The sequence below is a fragment of the Camelina sativa genome, chromosome 15, assembly GCF_030686135.1.
Source record: "Camelina sativa cultivar CO46 ecotype springtype chromosome 15, ASM3068613v1".
Classification (NCBI taxonomy): Eukaryota; Viridiplantae; Streptophyta; class Magnoliopsida; order Brassicales; family Brassicaceae; genus Camelina; species Camelina sativa.
This window is the reverse complement of record NC_141894.1, coordinates 5,345,563-5,361,557: the sequence shown is the minus strand read 5'-3', so window position 1 is coordinate 5,361,557 and position 15,995 is coordinate 5,345,563. Positions and strand designations below refer to the sequence as shown.

The 15,995-nt window shown below is 31.6% G+C and overlaps 3 protein-coding genes and 1 long non-coding RNA gene across 5 annotated transcripts; 3 read left to right on the top strand and 1 right to left on the bottom strand.

The window, feature by feature from the left end:
• The first annotated feature begins 244 nt into the window (after positions 1–244).
• On the top strand, positions 245–1,415 carry LOC104745493 (uncharacterized). Its single transcript, XM_010466748.3, has 2 exons — positions 245–413; positions 574–1,415. The coding sequence occupies exons 1-2, from the start codon at positions 251–253 to the stop codon at positions 1,299–1,301; spliced, it is 891 nt and encodes a 296-aa protein (XP_010465050.1). The 5' UTR covers positions 245–250; the 3' UTR covers positions 1,302–1,415.
• Positions 1,416–2,463: 1,048 nt separating this feature from the next.
• Positions 2,464–4,417, top strand: LOC104745492 (uncharacterized). The gene is made up of 3 exons (XM_010466746.3): positions 2,464–3,280; positions 3,529–3,586; positions 3,689–4,417. The coding sequence occupies exons 1-3, from the start codon at positions 2,884–2,886 to the stop codon at positions 4,173–4,175; spliced, it is 942 nt and encodes a 313-aa protein (XP_010465048.2). The 5' UTR covers positions 2,464–2,883; the 3' UTR covers positions 4,176–4,417.
• A 1,117-nt stretch (positions 4,418–5,534) lies between these two features.
• Positions 5,535–7,639, bottom strand: LOC104748158 (aspartic proteinase NANA, chloroplast-like). Its single transcript, XM_019236667.2, has 2 exons — positions 6,977–7,639; positions 5,535–6,456 (listed from the first exon to the last, which is right to left on the bottom strand). Exons 1-2 carry the CDS (start codon positions 7,504–7,506, stop codon positions 5,637–5,639), a joined length of 1,350 nt encoding a protein of 449 aa, XP_019092212.2. The 5' UTR covers positions 7,507–7,639; the 3' UTR covers positions 5,535–5,636.
• Positions 7,640–13,314: 5,675 nt separating this feature from the next.
• LOC147926292 (uncharacterized) lies at positions 13,315–14,452 on the top strand. 2 transcript variants are annotated; one of them, XR_015582778.1, is made up of 2 exons: positions 13,315–13,556; positions 14,152–14,452. It is a non-coding gene; the product is annotated as an uncharacterized LOC147926292 (long non-coding RNA). The 2 variants fall into 2 exon arrangements; XR_015582779.1 differs by having other exon boundaries at positions 13,442–13,656.
• The last annotated feature ends 1,543 nt before the right edge of the window (positions 14,453–15,995 follow it).

Below are 15,995 nucleotides of genomic sequence, written 5' to 3'. Positions count from 1 at the left end.
TGGCAATAACGAGAATCACAAGTTAACTAGATACAAAGATGATTTTGTTAAGGAAAGTGACGTGAACAACCATTGTCTCTAATCAGTCTTCCGTTTGAAGACAGAAAAAAGAGAAGCAACACAAGTTTGGTTAATCATATAGATTAATTATCCCAAGGAAGAAATTAGTACTAATGTGGGTTAATCAATTAAATAATGAACCTGCTGGTTTATAAACACCAAGAGACTCTGTATATATAAAATTACGAAGATGAGAGAGAAATGGGAAATGAAAAGAGATGATATGGGACATCGATGCTGCGGGAAACACAAAGTGAAAAGAGGGCTCTGGTCTCCAGAGGAAGACGAGAAGCTTCTTCGTTATATCACCACTCATGGGCATCCTAGTTGGAGTTCCGTTCCAAAGCTAGCCGGTTTTGTATCTTCTATCTCCAACTCTTTTTACTATTTTTGTTTTCATATATTTGTGAGAAATTCAAAACTAATTAGCAATGAGTGAACTAGCCTATGTACGTGGCTATGTTCTTTTTATATACACTTTTGCTAACAGTATGTATATATGTGTGTAAATAGGGTTGCAAAGATGTGGGAAGAGTTGTAGATTAAGGTGGATAAACTATCTGAGGCCTGATCTGAAGAGAGGTTCCTTTAACGAAGAGGAAGAGCAAATCATAATCGATGTCCATCGTATTCTTGGTAACAAATGGGCTCAGATTGCAAAGCACTTACCTGGACGCACTGATAATGAAGTCAAGAACTTTTGGAACTCATGCATTAAGAAGAAACTTCTTTCTCAAGGCTTAGACCCTTCTACGCATAACCTTATGCCTTCACATAAAAGATCTTCTTCTTCCTCTTCTTCTAATAATAATATTTCCAAGTCAAGAAAGACGACGTCCATCATGAAGAACCCTAGTGATCTTGATCAAACAACCACTGCTTTTTCAATCACAAACATCAATCCTCCCACTTCCACTAAACCAAACAGACTTAAATCTCCTGTCCGGACTTTAATCCCTTCTCAAACCATGATCCCTACCAACGATACCATGTCAAGTCTTTTGGATGATGAGAATATGATTCCTAACTGGTCAAATGTTGATGAAATGGCGATCCACCACGAAGCTCCGATGTTGCCGGGTGATAAGTCAGTAGTAGGAGTTGATGATGATGATCTCAACATGGATGTTTTGTTTAGTACTCCTTCTTCTTCTGCTTTTGATCCTGATTTTGCTTCCATTTTCTCCTCTGCAATGTCTATTGATTTCAACCCCTTGGATGATCTTGGCTGGACCTTTTAGCTTAATTACTCTACAATATTTTTCATTTTCTCAAGTGTATATATATAAGTATATGAATTTGCCACTTTCTCCTTTTCACTAGTTTTGAAAAGCTGAGAATTTTTCCAAATCAAATCAGTGTGTCATTTTTTCCCCTCGTTAATGTAAGAGTAGTTTTCACGTAATTAATTAAGGGCTTTTTCGGCTTTAGTATCATCGTTTTATACTTGCGCAGCATCAGGTGGGCTAAGTATGTTGAAAAATATGGTGTTAGATTCTTACCAATAAACAAAGTTAGCCCAATAAAGGCCCAATAAATTCAATAATGTTCTTGCATCGTTCGCACTATGATTGACGACGAGACTATACGGCGATATTCCTTCCGTTGATTACTTGATTGGTACGGAAATAATAATGCTACAGTTTTTAATGAAACTTCGTGGGAAGAGCAACGGCAAAAGAGGGAACATGTTACATTGCCACATGGTCCTCTCACCTGTTACTTACTTACATTCTTCTGATTAAATTGCGGACTTACACTTTGTACATGAATATATGAACAGGTGTTGAAACTGTCGGTTATATTAATCACAAAACGGCAATCCAATTATTACGTTCCGATCCGCGTTAGAAAATATTGATTGAAATGAAACAAAACGGATGACGCAAACATAATAATAATCTCATGTATATTGAAATGATTGACGAGCAACACGGAGACGACACCGAGGCACAGTAGATCGAGAATAAAGGATATGGTATTAACTACGTAGTGTTTGTTATAATTATAGTATTGGTAATAATGGATAGAGAGGATAAGTGGAACCACATGGTCTGTCTCTTACCTTATCTCCTTTCATCGTAAACACTTTGATTAATTACTTGGTTTTGGTCCTTTTTTTAACTTCATCCCAATTTCTCTAAAAATTGCATTCCATAAAAAGAAAAAAAGAAATTGTGCATGAAGAGAAAAAATTATGTATGACAAAGGCAAAAGATGCGAGGAAGTTAGAAGATGCGGTGACATACAAATAATTACAATTGAACAAAACAAAAACACTTTAATTGTTTTTCTTGTAAGTTGTAAATTAAACTGCTTTTGTAAATATGATTTAAATGTGTGTGTGACAAAAATTACAAAAATATCAGAAGATAAATAGGAAAAGCAGCCTAAAATAATAGTACAAGAAAGAATATGGAAGTAGCAAAAGAAAAGTAAACACAAATAGTTAGGGGAAGACTTAAAAGGTCACATGGGATGATTTGGTGGCATCTTTGCATCAAATCCCGCACATGCTCTGCCTCTCTTCTCTTTTCTATATTCCTTCTCTCTCTTTTTTTTTTTTGTTATTACTTGTTGAACTAATCCAATAATATCCACACGGTTTTAGTTTTAGAATAATGTTCACTTTGTAAGAATGTTTACATATTGCCCTTACTTCAACTCTCCTTGCCCTTCACAATTATATATATACGTACACAATCACTTCTCTTCTCTAATTCATCACCATCGTTATCTCAACCATTCTCTCTCTCTCTCTCTTCCTCTTTACTAATACAGCTTCCATCATCCATAATATCTTAAGAATTGATATAAGAGAATATGAGCAATACGGAGGCAATCAGTTTGACCAAAAGAGGAATGTTGCCGCCAAGTAATTGCAATCGTCTAATGGACCGATCTGAGTCCCTCAAGAGAGACAGTGTGATGAGCAATAATGGTGCTGCCAAAACGAGAGGAATCTTAGAGCGCAAGAAATCAAAGAGTTTTAAGGAAGGAGAGAGCTATTCTTCCTGGCTCATAACTGAGGCTCCTGGAAGTATAGCAGCCGTGAGGAGAGAACAAGTGGCGGCACAACAAGCCCTAAGGAAACTAAAGATTGCTCATTACGGCAGATCCAAATCAACCATTAATTTCACTTCTTCTAAAGTCGTCCCTCTTCTTATTTCTAACCCTAACCCTCATCCTCAGAGGTGCAGCTTCCTCACCCCCACTTCTGGTATAAATCCATTTATCTCTTTGTTACTATTTTTTTTTTGTGTTCTCTCTTCAACTCTAATTTTACTAAGTTTCAATTCAAAATCAAATACTCAAAAATCAATTAATAATAATGTCTAAATTAGCTCATGACTCATATAGGATTATTATAGTAGTTTTGAAGTTTTTTTTTGGTTTAACTTTAATATAGGTTCATCTTAATTTATATTATACATATAGTTTTTAACAGATTCTTTTGGTTATCTTCAGATCCTATTTACGTGGCCTACCATGATGAAGAATGGGGAGTTCCAGTTCATGATGACAAGTGCGTACATAACACTTCTTTCCATATATATAAAAGGCTAATTGATATTTCATTTAATTCTCATCAAATAGTAAATTAAATATCTTTAATTCTTTATTTCAGGATGTTGTTCGAACTGCTGACCCTCAGCGGGGCACAAGTAGGCTCCGACTGGACTTCAACCTTAAGAAAACGCCATGACTACAGGAAGGCGTTTATGGAGTTTGAGGCGGAAGCGGTTGCCAAACTCACCGAGAAAGAGATGAGTGCAATAAGCATCGAATACAAAATAGAGATGAGCAAAGTGAGAGGTGTTGTGGAGAACGCTACAAAGATCGTAGAGATCAAGAAAGCGTTCGGCTCACTAGGGAAATACCTTTGGGGATTTGTGAACCACAAGCCCATCTCCACGAACTACAAGATTGGACACAAGATTCCGGTCAAGACATCGAAGTCTGAAAGCATCAGCAAAGACATGGTTCGTAGAGGCTTCCGGTTTGTTGGTCCAACTGTGGTTCACTCATTCATGCAAGCCGCTGGTCTTACTAACGACCACTTGCTCACTTGCTGTCGCCACATTCCTTGCACTATCCTCGCAAACAATCCCTAATTATTAAATTTTTAGTTTAAGTGAAAGTGTTGTTTTCATTTAACTTTCGAGTGCAAAATATAGGTGTAGGAAAAAAGATATCGCGGGTTTTTTTTTTTTTTTTTTTTTTAATTTGGCTATGTAAGATAAGCCTCGTTTGATTATTTTCTGTTGTGTGAGGTTTTCTAAAATCACATGTATAAGGTTTTTTTGATGTATGTGTGGTGTGACAAATTGAAATAGTAATTGATTTTCATTGGATTTATCTATTGTTCAAAAATTCTATAACGTCAAAATTAGACGTTCGAGAATGGTGTGACGCCTAGCAAATTGATCTGAGATTAAGCAAAAACCATCGATAGTTTGTTTATTGTATCCTTATATGTTTAATTGGTGTAAAATTGTATACATAATGTTATATAACTTTTCATGATATTGGTGAAAAGGATTAAAACATAATTAACCGAACATCTAAAGACCAAAAGCAATTTAACTTTTCCACTGATCAATTTTAAACATATTAGACCAAAAATTAACTTGCCAGACGATTTTGGCCGCCTAAACGACCGGATGGAAAAATTGAGCATCTTCTTGGTTCCCATACGTATTATTTATCATCATTCGATGGTCTATGATATTTTATTTACATTTGTACTATTGAAAGAAGAGTAAGTAGTGATTGATTCTCGTAGAAGCAAATGTCATGATGATGCAGCATGTGATGCTTCTCTGTCACCAATAATGATTGGATCATTTTAGTGGATGCCATGAACATGATGGGATTGGTCATTGGGTATGTGACTATGTGTTTCCCCCCATCTCCCAAATTTAACTTATTTTCTACAATCTATATTCCCACTCTTTTATAGTTTTATTCATTTCACAAGTTCCAACAACAACGCTCCTTCTTCACTCTATATGTTTATTCAATCTATATTTTCCTTTTAGTAGGTTTTAATTTTTGGTGTGTTGAAGATGATGTGATCTTTAAGCAAAGATGGGTTACTTTTGGTACAAAACAGAGTACTCTACAAGCGTTACTAATGTTCCATAAGTGACAGAGTGGTAAAAATGAAAAGAGAAATATGCTCTGTGAAGAGAGCGCATGAGATACAGTATAATACAACGATGCATAAGATTCCTATTGTCAGAAACAGCCTAGTCTTGTCAGAGTATAAAACTTATTAGGAATGGGCTTCTGAGCCCAATCTTTATTACAATTAAACTCATTTTATCTGCTCTATGTACAGCCCTTTTAACGGTATAAGTGTGCCTTATCTTCTAAAGGCCCAACGATGACGAATTTTGTAAAGGATTATGAACGATTTACAAGAAGATCAAGATAAACAGAAGTGTATTAAAAAGCTAACTGTATTGCAATTTTTACAACAAACATGTTTTTATTTCAATCACTAACAAAACAATATAGTATATTTCAATTAATCAAAGTATAATAAACACAAGAATATGGCCAAGACAGAGCTAAGTGCAAGAAGAGGGAGCAAAAGACAAAGTTGAGGCCCTAAGATCAAACTCCCACAAATAATTCTGCTGCATTATATTCCCAACCACATTAATCGCCGGCGTTCCCGCCGCCATAAACCCTAAACACTTGACTCCAGGCGCAGCATCTACCAGGTAACTTTTACGATGCGGCTCAAAACGTGCACCACCCTTCATATGAAACGTCAGTTGCGGTAACTTGCTCTCGTTGAACCCGGCCTTGGAACTAAAACAATACTCAATCGGTACTCCTTCTGGTTTGACTCTTTTCAACTCGACAAGGTAACGTGCAAGCCCCGTAACCACCGGTTTATACGCGGCTTCGGACAATAACGTGAGGCTAGTTCCTGAGTCCAAGATAGTCCCACCACCGGCTGTTGCGTCCCATACTTGCGCGGGGATATTGAGCATTTCGTCTCCGAGGGAGATTCCTATGACGTTGATCGCGTAGAAGGGTGGAATGACTCTAAGATCAAGCGGGGTGGTTCGTCCGGGGGCGTTTTTGGTGGCAGAGGAGGAAGAGCCAAAGATGAGATAATTAGAGACGTTTTTGTGTGAGAGATGATCAACGAGGCAGTAAGAGAATTTGGCACCAAAGAGACTAGTGGCTGTTGAAGTGAAGGAGAAATCACTAAAGGCTAAACCAAGAACCCCATCAGCTCCGGTAAAGCTCTGTCCACTAAAGGAGCTACTGCAACCGATGAGGAGACCGTGGAGTCTAGCTTTACGACCAGTTGTTAGACCAACTGTGATTGTCTCTTTTGCAAATACGCCTTGTGCCGCTGACCCATCCGCATATCTATTCCAAACCCATCAATTCAATGTTAATTTCAGATCATTAACAATTTTTTACATTAGGTTAACTGTCGTAAGAGAGGTTTGAAAATTTATGTATGCTCAAACGTCAAACCTAACTCACAAGTCACAATAAGTGACATTTATGTATAGTGCTGAATTGTAGCTCAACTCACATTTAATTTCACCCTCCCTTTACATACACTTGCATCTAATCTATGCCACCCCAAGAGTTCTCTAAATCTACATATGCTGATGAGAAGAGACAATGATATAGTGACAAGAGATAGAGACCTAGAGAGAGAGGTCCATGTTCCCCTCTTCTCTCTCATTGATTGACCACCAAACTTTTTCTCTCTAAAATATCTTGTCTGAAAACACAAACAATTCCTTAAACAGTTGTTGTTCCTCCATTAAAATGTTCTGTAAATTCCACCATCACCATCACTACAAAATTTCAATAATCAAACCTAACCTAATCACATTTGACTCTGTCTTCAAATAATTGAGAAAAAGTGTGTTACCTGTAATCGTAGGAGCAAGGAGTTGAAGGAGTAGGACAAGTAGAAAGTGAGAAAAGATTCATCAAATCAACTTTACAAGTCTGAGTAGAGCATCCAACTGTTCTAAAACTCTTAGACTCTTCAGCTCTAAACACTCTACGATCCTCAGCTTTACCTTTGCCTCTCCCACGGTACCTACAATTCACCCAAGTGAGCTCGCTCCCTGTATCAACCACCACTCTGAACGTCTTAGCCGGAGTACCGACCCTTATCTCCGTGAAGTACTGAGCCGTTCTGTAATCAATCCCTGATCCCAGAGGCATTTTAACTCCTCCTTTGTACATAGTACGCTTCCGAGATATCAAACTGTGACGCTTATGGTCGGCGCCGATACTGTCCCCAATGCGGCTGAGAGGATTAGGCCAGAGAGTGTCTCGGTGCGTTAATTCGAGCCGCACCGACGTGGCTTTAGTGGAATCTGCGGCGGCGATTAGGAGGAGCATCGTCGTGATGAGACAGGAGAGCACTAGTCTCTTCTTGTTTCTCTGCATTTTTTTTTCTTTTCGTCTTCTTGTTTTTGCCCCTTTTGGGTTCTGTTTCCAAAACAGAGTATTTATATACACATTGATGAAACGCTTCTCTCTCTCTTCCTTTTTTATTTATTTTATAATTATCAGTTATTGTAAAGGATAAGTTATTGGTTTGATATTTGGGTAGAGTTTTAAATATTTAGAATGTTATTTAGAATCTGTTGTTAGATAAGATTTCATTAAACTTATTTAAAGTTTATTGTTATTAGTTTGTGATTTGTAAAAATTCATATAAAATTTTAACAAATCTGGGTTATTGGATTCAGATTTTTATAAAGTCATTAAAAGTTTTGTGTTATTCAGTTAAGACAAAAAATATAAGATTGTTAATGAATTTAAAGGATGACTATTGGTTTTGTGATTTGAATAGAGTTTTAAAGGCTTAAAATGTTATGTAGAATTTGTTGTTATTAGATAAGATTTTACTAAACTCTGTTGTTATTATTTTGTAATTTGTAAAAGTTCATTTAAAATCTTAACAAATATGGTTTATTGGATTCAGACTTTTATAATGTCATTAAAATTTTGTGTTATTCAAATAAAATAAATAAATCTATGATTGTTAATAAATTCAATTATTATGTTATTGGTTCATGATTATACATTTTATTCACAAAATAAAATTATGGAAAGTATCAGAAAAATACAGAGATTATTTAAAATATTTTACAAGATTTTTTAAAACTAAACAGTAAAATTAGTATTGAATAATCTTTAGCAATCTTTAGAAGTCTTTCACCACAAATTTAACGGCTTTAAGGCCTTGATTGGTAACGGCTGTTACTTTTGGCTGTAAAAACTTTGACTTTAAAATTTTAGCTGTAGAGAATTTGGCTGTAGATGCTTTGACTGTAGAAACTTTAACTGTTAAAATCTGATTGTTTACCAATAACTTTTAAAGCTGTAGCTGTTATTTTTATTATTATTATAAATATTAATAATAAATATATATTATGTCAAAAATTAATTTATATAACATTTTAATGACAAAATAAATTTTATTAATGATAAATTAAAATTTTAAAAAATATAAATCAATCAAATATGAAATTTTGTTTGAAAACTAATTAAAAACAAACAACTATAAGAATAAGAAATAAATAATTGAAGTTGTAGACATCAATTTATTAACTTATTAAATTTTAAATAATGCAAAAAAAAAAACTAGTCAATGCATTGTTTGAATGTTATTCTCTTATTAATGATGAATTTCATAAACTCTTTTATAGTATTATTAGTACTGATGATGAAAAAATAAAATTTATTATTGAAATGGGTCTTAAAAAAAGAGAAAAAAATGAGAATAATTAATTTATAAAAATAAAATATATAAAAACTAGTCAAAAATCTAGTCACAAAAATCTAGAATAATTCATTAATTTATAAAAACTAGTCAAAAATCTATTAACCACTAATCAATGCATTGTTTGAATGTTATTCTCTTATTAATGATGAATTTCATAAACTCTTTTATAATATTATTAGTGATGATGATGAAAAAATAAAATTTATTATTGAAATGGGTCTTAAAAAAAAGAGAAAAAAATGAGAATAATTAATTTATAAAAATAAAGTATATAAAATATTTATATATACTTTTGAAGAGCTTTTAAATATAAAAGGGTGAAAAAAAGAATGCTTTAAAAATTGTTTTGTTTTAAAGCATGAATTTGACGCTTTAAAAAATAAAGGAAAACAAGGAAGAGAAAAAAAAAAGTGACTTTTAAAACTTTAAAAAAATTAAAAGCCAAAAAAGCCTGATTGGTAAAAAAATAACTGTCATGACTTTAAAAAATTTTAAAGTCTTAAAAATAGCTTACCAATCAGGGCCTAAATACTTGTAACGATTTAGGAAAAAATTAGTGTTTACTTAAAGACGAAACGGGACATGTCCACGTTTGTATTTCCCACGTACAAGCTTTATGGTGATTTGTTCATAAACGCTTGTACATAACAGTACAGAACAGTATTAAAACCAAAACACTTCTTAAATTTGTTTTATTAATCTAAATACTATTAAAATAAAATAAAATGGACTAGTATTAGTCTATTAGATATTCAACACGTAAATATTTAGTTTAGAGAACATAGTTTCACATTTTTTTTCTTCGTGGTCTTTTTAATTAGTTCATTCAACAAGAAAACAAAAGTAAACCTTTTGCAATGTAGCTAAATGGTCAACAATGACAGATATTGTGAGATCTATTCTCAAAATTATTGAGTTTCTTACTTATTTTTTTGACAATTAATGTTTACTATGTTGGATCCTCCTCCAATAACTTTTGATACAATTCGAAACATAAATTTTCATTTACACAATGTTCTTTCTTAGTTTTCTTTCAGAAAAAAATAAAAATAATAAGATGAATGCATTTAATCCAAATTCCAACAATTGAAGTCGGTTATTTTTTTTACTTAATTGAGACCACTAGGAAGAAACCGAAGGTATGCTAACGTATTCAAGAAGGGTGATGAAACTGATCTTACATCATAAATTGTTTTATAACAAAAAGAAAAACACAAAATACGTTCCATATGATTGAAAGGGTTAGGTATATAATATATGTATGGATGAATTGTACGCGAGGACAAGAGGGGGAGAGGCCAAAGAGAGTCAAAGTCGTCACCATGGGCGAGAGTAAAGATGTATAGCTGTCATATCCTCATTGGCTGTCTTTTGCAAAGTTGGATTTCTTAGATTTTTTTTTTCATTTATACTAGAATTTGTACCCGCGCACGCACGGGATTTTAATCGAAAATATTAATATGTATCATCCGCAAACCAAATATTGTAGTTATGGTGTGGGTTTCGATCGATACACAACGATCGACACCATGAATTTCGGTTTTGTCGGGTTTGTTTTAATTGCTGTTTGGTTCGGTTTGGTTCAATTAGAAATCCCTAAATCGCTTTTATAAGGGAAGAATTGACGAATTAAGGGTTTTGGGAGTTTCACTTGTCGCCGTTAAGTGAGAAAAAGGGAGAAAAAGAGAGAAAACGTTTCTGTAAGTTTCTGGGCTTGTTCTTGGTATTTTGGAGAGATCTGTGACTGTAGAAGGGATAGCTGTTGCTGGGAACGAAGGAGAAGCTCCTGGAGGTGTTGATTCCATCGATTTCTCAACCCAATCTTCCTATTTTTGAGGTGAGTGCTTGACCATGGTTGATCTAAGCATGAAATCTCTTTTGTTTGGCTGTTCTTTGTCTATTTGTGGTGTTTGCTTGCTTGGGTGTGTTGTTTTCGAGTTTCCCATAGGTTTTTGTGTCATTTGGGTGAGTTTGGGGACGAAATCAAGATGATTGGAATCGGGATTCGACGTTCGTGTTCGTGCAGTTCGCGTCTGCAGGTATGGCATCGATCGACACCGTTCGAGCATCGGTCGACACTGTTTGTGTCAGCATTGGTCGACACCGTTCAAGCATCGGTCGACACCATGGTTCCTAGCATCGATCGACACCGGTTTAGCATCGGTCGACACCAGTCTCATCCGAGACTTGTTTTCCTGGTTTGATGTATTGCTTGTGTTTTGTTTGCTTGCTTAAACATGAGGGTCTCATATGCTTGTGTGTAGAACCTAGTAGATGGGAGGATGGCCTCACTAAGTATTTATGATAATACTTACGCATCTCAATTGTTGTTTGTGGTGTGCAGGTAAAGGCAAAGTATGATCGTGGAATCATGGCGATGAGGAGGAGGATGATCTAGGGTCTCGTTTGTGTGTTATTGGATTTATTGGTTATGTTGTTGGAACCTTGGTTAGTGTTATGTTAGGTTGCTGGATAGAATGATTAGAAATGTTATAGAATGATTAAACTTTTGAATATAAATCTATATAAACACTAAACTTACTTTACTACATAATATACAACATATATATTGTTGAAAATAATATTTTTTTGTTATATCTATTTGCGCGTGATTTTTATTGAATAGAAATATAATCATTTGAAGTTTAAAACATAAATCTATATAAAAGCTATACGTATTTTACTAATCTATATATAACATATATTGTCTATTGTCGCAATAATGTTTTCTTGGCAAATCAACAATATATCACATGGTAACAAAAAAAATTACTTAAAAAACCTCACTCGAAGAGTCTACCGTCTTCTGACCTATTAGCCCTAGAAGAGTTCATTTTATATTCATATCTCATGAAAATATCTTTTTAAAAGTTCTAATGTCGACTGTTGATCGTTGATTATATAGAGATCATTTTAACATATTGATATCACACATTAAATGTTAATATACAAAGTTTTATAAACATTTTTAGTGTTATTTCGCTACAATGGAGTTGTCCAAATACATCACCTCCAATAATAGAATTTTCGACCAAGTCAAGAATTCTTAGATGGTGAAACCATTAAACCCGACAATGAATATATGTTCTCTAATCCAAATTACATATCTTCTAAAACTTCATATGCTGTTTCCAGATGTTAATTTAATGATGCATTCTCATCTTCGTCTTTTCAAAAAAAAAACATAGTGTTCTTTAAATATGTTGTTTCTCCCAATGTTTTGGGTTAAAAGTATATGAGAAAATTAATAAAATCTCAAGCTTGTTTTATATTTAAATTTTTTTATCATGTTATAGAATTGTAGCTTCAGTTGATAATATATCTTCTGAGATATGCTACACAAATCATATGTCACTTTTGTAACAGTTTACATATCATTTTTTCTATATTTTGTGATCATTGATTTTGTCTCTTTAGACAGATTATTTTTTTCAAAAGTCTTTTTCATAGTTTTCCCAAAAAAGTGTGACTATTACAATGTCTTCATTTTTGATCAAAACTTTTAAGTTGAACTGAGTAATTAAGCTTTTATTTTTCTTTAAGTAAAATTTAATAATAAATCTTTGTAGAATATGTTTCTAATTAAAAACTAATATTTCATTTCAATTTTATTTTTATGTTTAGAATTTTATAAATAAAATTACATAAATTGTTTTTTACTCCACCATGCATTAAAATCTTACTTCCATTCTAAAACTCACTAATCCATTCTAAATTTTGGAATATGAAATTTTTTTGGTTAAAATTTGAATAATAACATTACTACTAATACAATTCATAGTATTATTTTTACTATTTGAAATTTTTATTTATGCACTTTATTCATTTTTATTTTTTATTATTTAATAAAAAATTATGTAATTTATCATAATTTAATAGGATTTAACTGACTAACTTTATTGCCTACTCAATTAATGAAAGAAAATATTGTATGGTTTGAAAACGTGTAAAAGTTAAGGTTTATAAAACTACATAAAGGCATAATCATAATCATGTATTTAAACTATTTCATTTCTCATCCAAGATATGGTTTTTATTATGATAGGTGTCGCTAAAAGAGAATGCCAAATGTCACACTGTTAGTAAAAATTAAAAAAAACTTTCTCATATTATATAAGATATGCTTTGACAGTTCATTTTTAATAAATAATTTTTTTTTACAAAACACTATTCTAGTTTATTGGTGTTATAACATTTTGATGATTCAATACAAATAATTTTAGATCAACTTTAAGTAATATCAATTAATTTTAATAGATAATTTAAATTTATACATAAGAGATCTTAATAAATAAGATAAGTTTATTTTATTATTTATAAAAATAATATCTGACCTAATTAATTAATATTATAAGATCAAATATTATCTATATTTCAAATATAATATATTTTTCTCATATGACCAAAAATAGTATTTCAAATCTAAAAAGTATTAAATATTATCTTGTGATAAAAAAAAAACTGTGAATCAATAACAAAAAAGCATATGAGAAACATATCTAGTTATATGTTTTGATGAGAGAGAGGGTCTCTCATTTGAGAAACAACATATCTATTTATCTAGCCATTTTCAATTAATATATATTTTTAGTTTTAGTTTATTTTTAAGACGGCTTTCTCATTGACAGACTTGAGACTCCAATAGAAGTGCTTTAAAAGCCACAACGTGACAAATCTAAGTACGAGATACAAACTAAATACATAGGTCTGAATCTTTTCAAAAGAGAATTGTTAGAGACTATTTTTTGTTTTGTTTTTTCTTCTGGGAGGAACGAGGAAGTATTGTTGCTTCACAAAAACGTTTGGTAATAAGTTTTTGTGTATGATGTTAACATTAGTTTAGAGTTTAGCTAGACTCGAAATCATTAGTAATAATACTAATAGTTAAGCTATGATATTACCGCCTTTCTATTTTCTTAGCCTGCCACATAAATAATCGTTTTCAATATGTGACATGCTTTCTACTATAAAAAATATCGAATTTTGTATATTTAATATACGATTCTCAATTTTGGAAAGCGTTTAAACCTAACATGGCATGTTTAGGATACGCTTATATATTGAATATACGTGTTTAAGATAAGCATTTAAACCTCAGTTTTTTTTTTGGGTCCTAAAAGGTCAATATCCTTTTACTCGCTCAATAATTTACCATTTCTCTTTAGATTCAATTAACTAATTGTATCAACGTTTTCCATTATTTTTTGGTCATCAAAATTTTCCATTCATTGTTTTGGAAGCTAATTAACTTATATAAGACATCTTCTTCTTGATTGAATATACTCTATTTCTTTTTTCAGCTTTCAATACAAACAAAGATTATAATAGAGAAGAATGGAGGGCCCGTCGCCACTAGTGTTAATAGTCGTCTTTGCCCTTTTTGCAATTTTGATAGTCTTCGGCATGTGTTTTACGCGTATCTTAAAAGAGACAAATAATGATCCTTCATAATCGGTGATTATACGTCAATTCGACTATGTCTATCTAAGATACTTTTTATTGTTTTCTAATAAACATAATGTAATCTATGTTTATAGTTTCGGTTTCTATTAATCTAAATTCTTGAGCTCAAATATATTTATTCAAAATTTTAAGTATAAATCTATATAAACACTAAACTTACTTTACTAAGTGATATACAACAAATGTATTGTTGAAGATAATGTTTCATTGTTATATTTATTTGGTTGAGATTTTAGTTTAATTATTTTAGGAATAAGAATCATTTAATATAAAAATAAATAATCATTTGAAGTTTAAAAGATTAATCCATATAAAAGTCATTTTTATTTTACTAATTTATATATAACATATATTGTCTAGTATCACAATAATGTTTTTTTGGCAAATCAACAATATATCACGTAGTAACAAAAAATGACTTAAAAACCTCCCTAGAAGAGTTTATTCCACATTCATATCCCACAAAAACATCTTTTTAAAATTTCTAACATCGAAAGTCGATGGTTGACCTAATTATAGAGATTATTTAAACATAGCGATATCACATTAAATGCAAATATACAAAATTTCATTAACATTTTTATTGCTATGTCACTACAATGGAGTTTTCCAAGTGCATTACCTGCCATAATGGAACTTCCGACCAAGTTAAGAATGCTTAGATGGTGAAACGATTAAACCCGACAATGAATATCTGTTCACTAATCTAAGTTACATATTTGTCTAAAACCCTTATATGTATGTTATTTTCAGATGTTAATTTTGTGATACAACCTTAGATTCATCTTCTCAAAAAAACATGGTGTACTTTAAATATGTTGTTTCTGCCAATTTTTTCGGTTAAGAGCATTTAATAGAATTGATGAAATCTCAAGCATGTTTTATATTTTATATTTTATCATGTTATAGAATTGTAGCTCCGGTTGATAATATGCATTGTAAGATATGTTATACAAATCAAATGTCACTTTTTTGTACGGCTTACATATCATTTTTTCTATATTTTATGACCATTGATTTTGTTTTTTTAGATGAATTATTTTTCCAAGATTCTTTTTCATAGTTTTCCCAAAAAAAAAAGTGTGACCCTTTTAATGTCTTCGTTTTAGATCAAAACTTTAAGTTGAGGTGAGTAATTAATCTTTTATTTTTCTACAAGTGAAATTTCATAATAAATCTTTGTAATATATGTTTCTTAGAAACAAATGTTTCACTTCAATTTTATTTTTATGTTTAGAATTTTATAAATACAACTACATAAATTGTTTTTTTACTCCACCATACATTAAAATCTTACTTCTATTCTACAACTCATTAACCCATTCTAAATTTTGGAATATAATCATTTTTTAGTTAAAAGTTAAATAATAACATTACTACTAAATTAAATCCACAGTATTATTTTTACTATTTTAAAATATTCATTTATTTTACTTTTATTATTTACTAAAACAAATTTTATTATTGTATTTACTATTTAAAATTTTAAGTAATCTTACTTAATTTGTTTTTATTTAATTTTTATATTATTAATTATGAGTAATAAATATGCAATGAATAAATATTTAAAATATTATTTTTAATGCAAAAATATATATATCATTGCTTAGGTGGATGATGATGTGGAGGAATGAGAAGAGAGAAAAGTTAACTTTATATATATAGATTCGTCGGTTCAAAT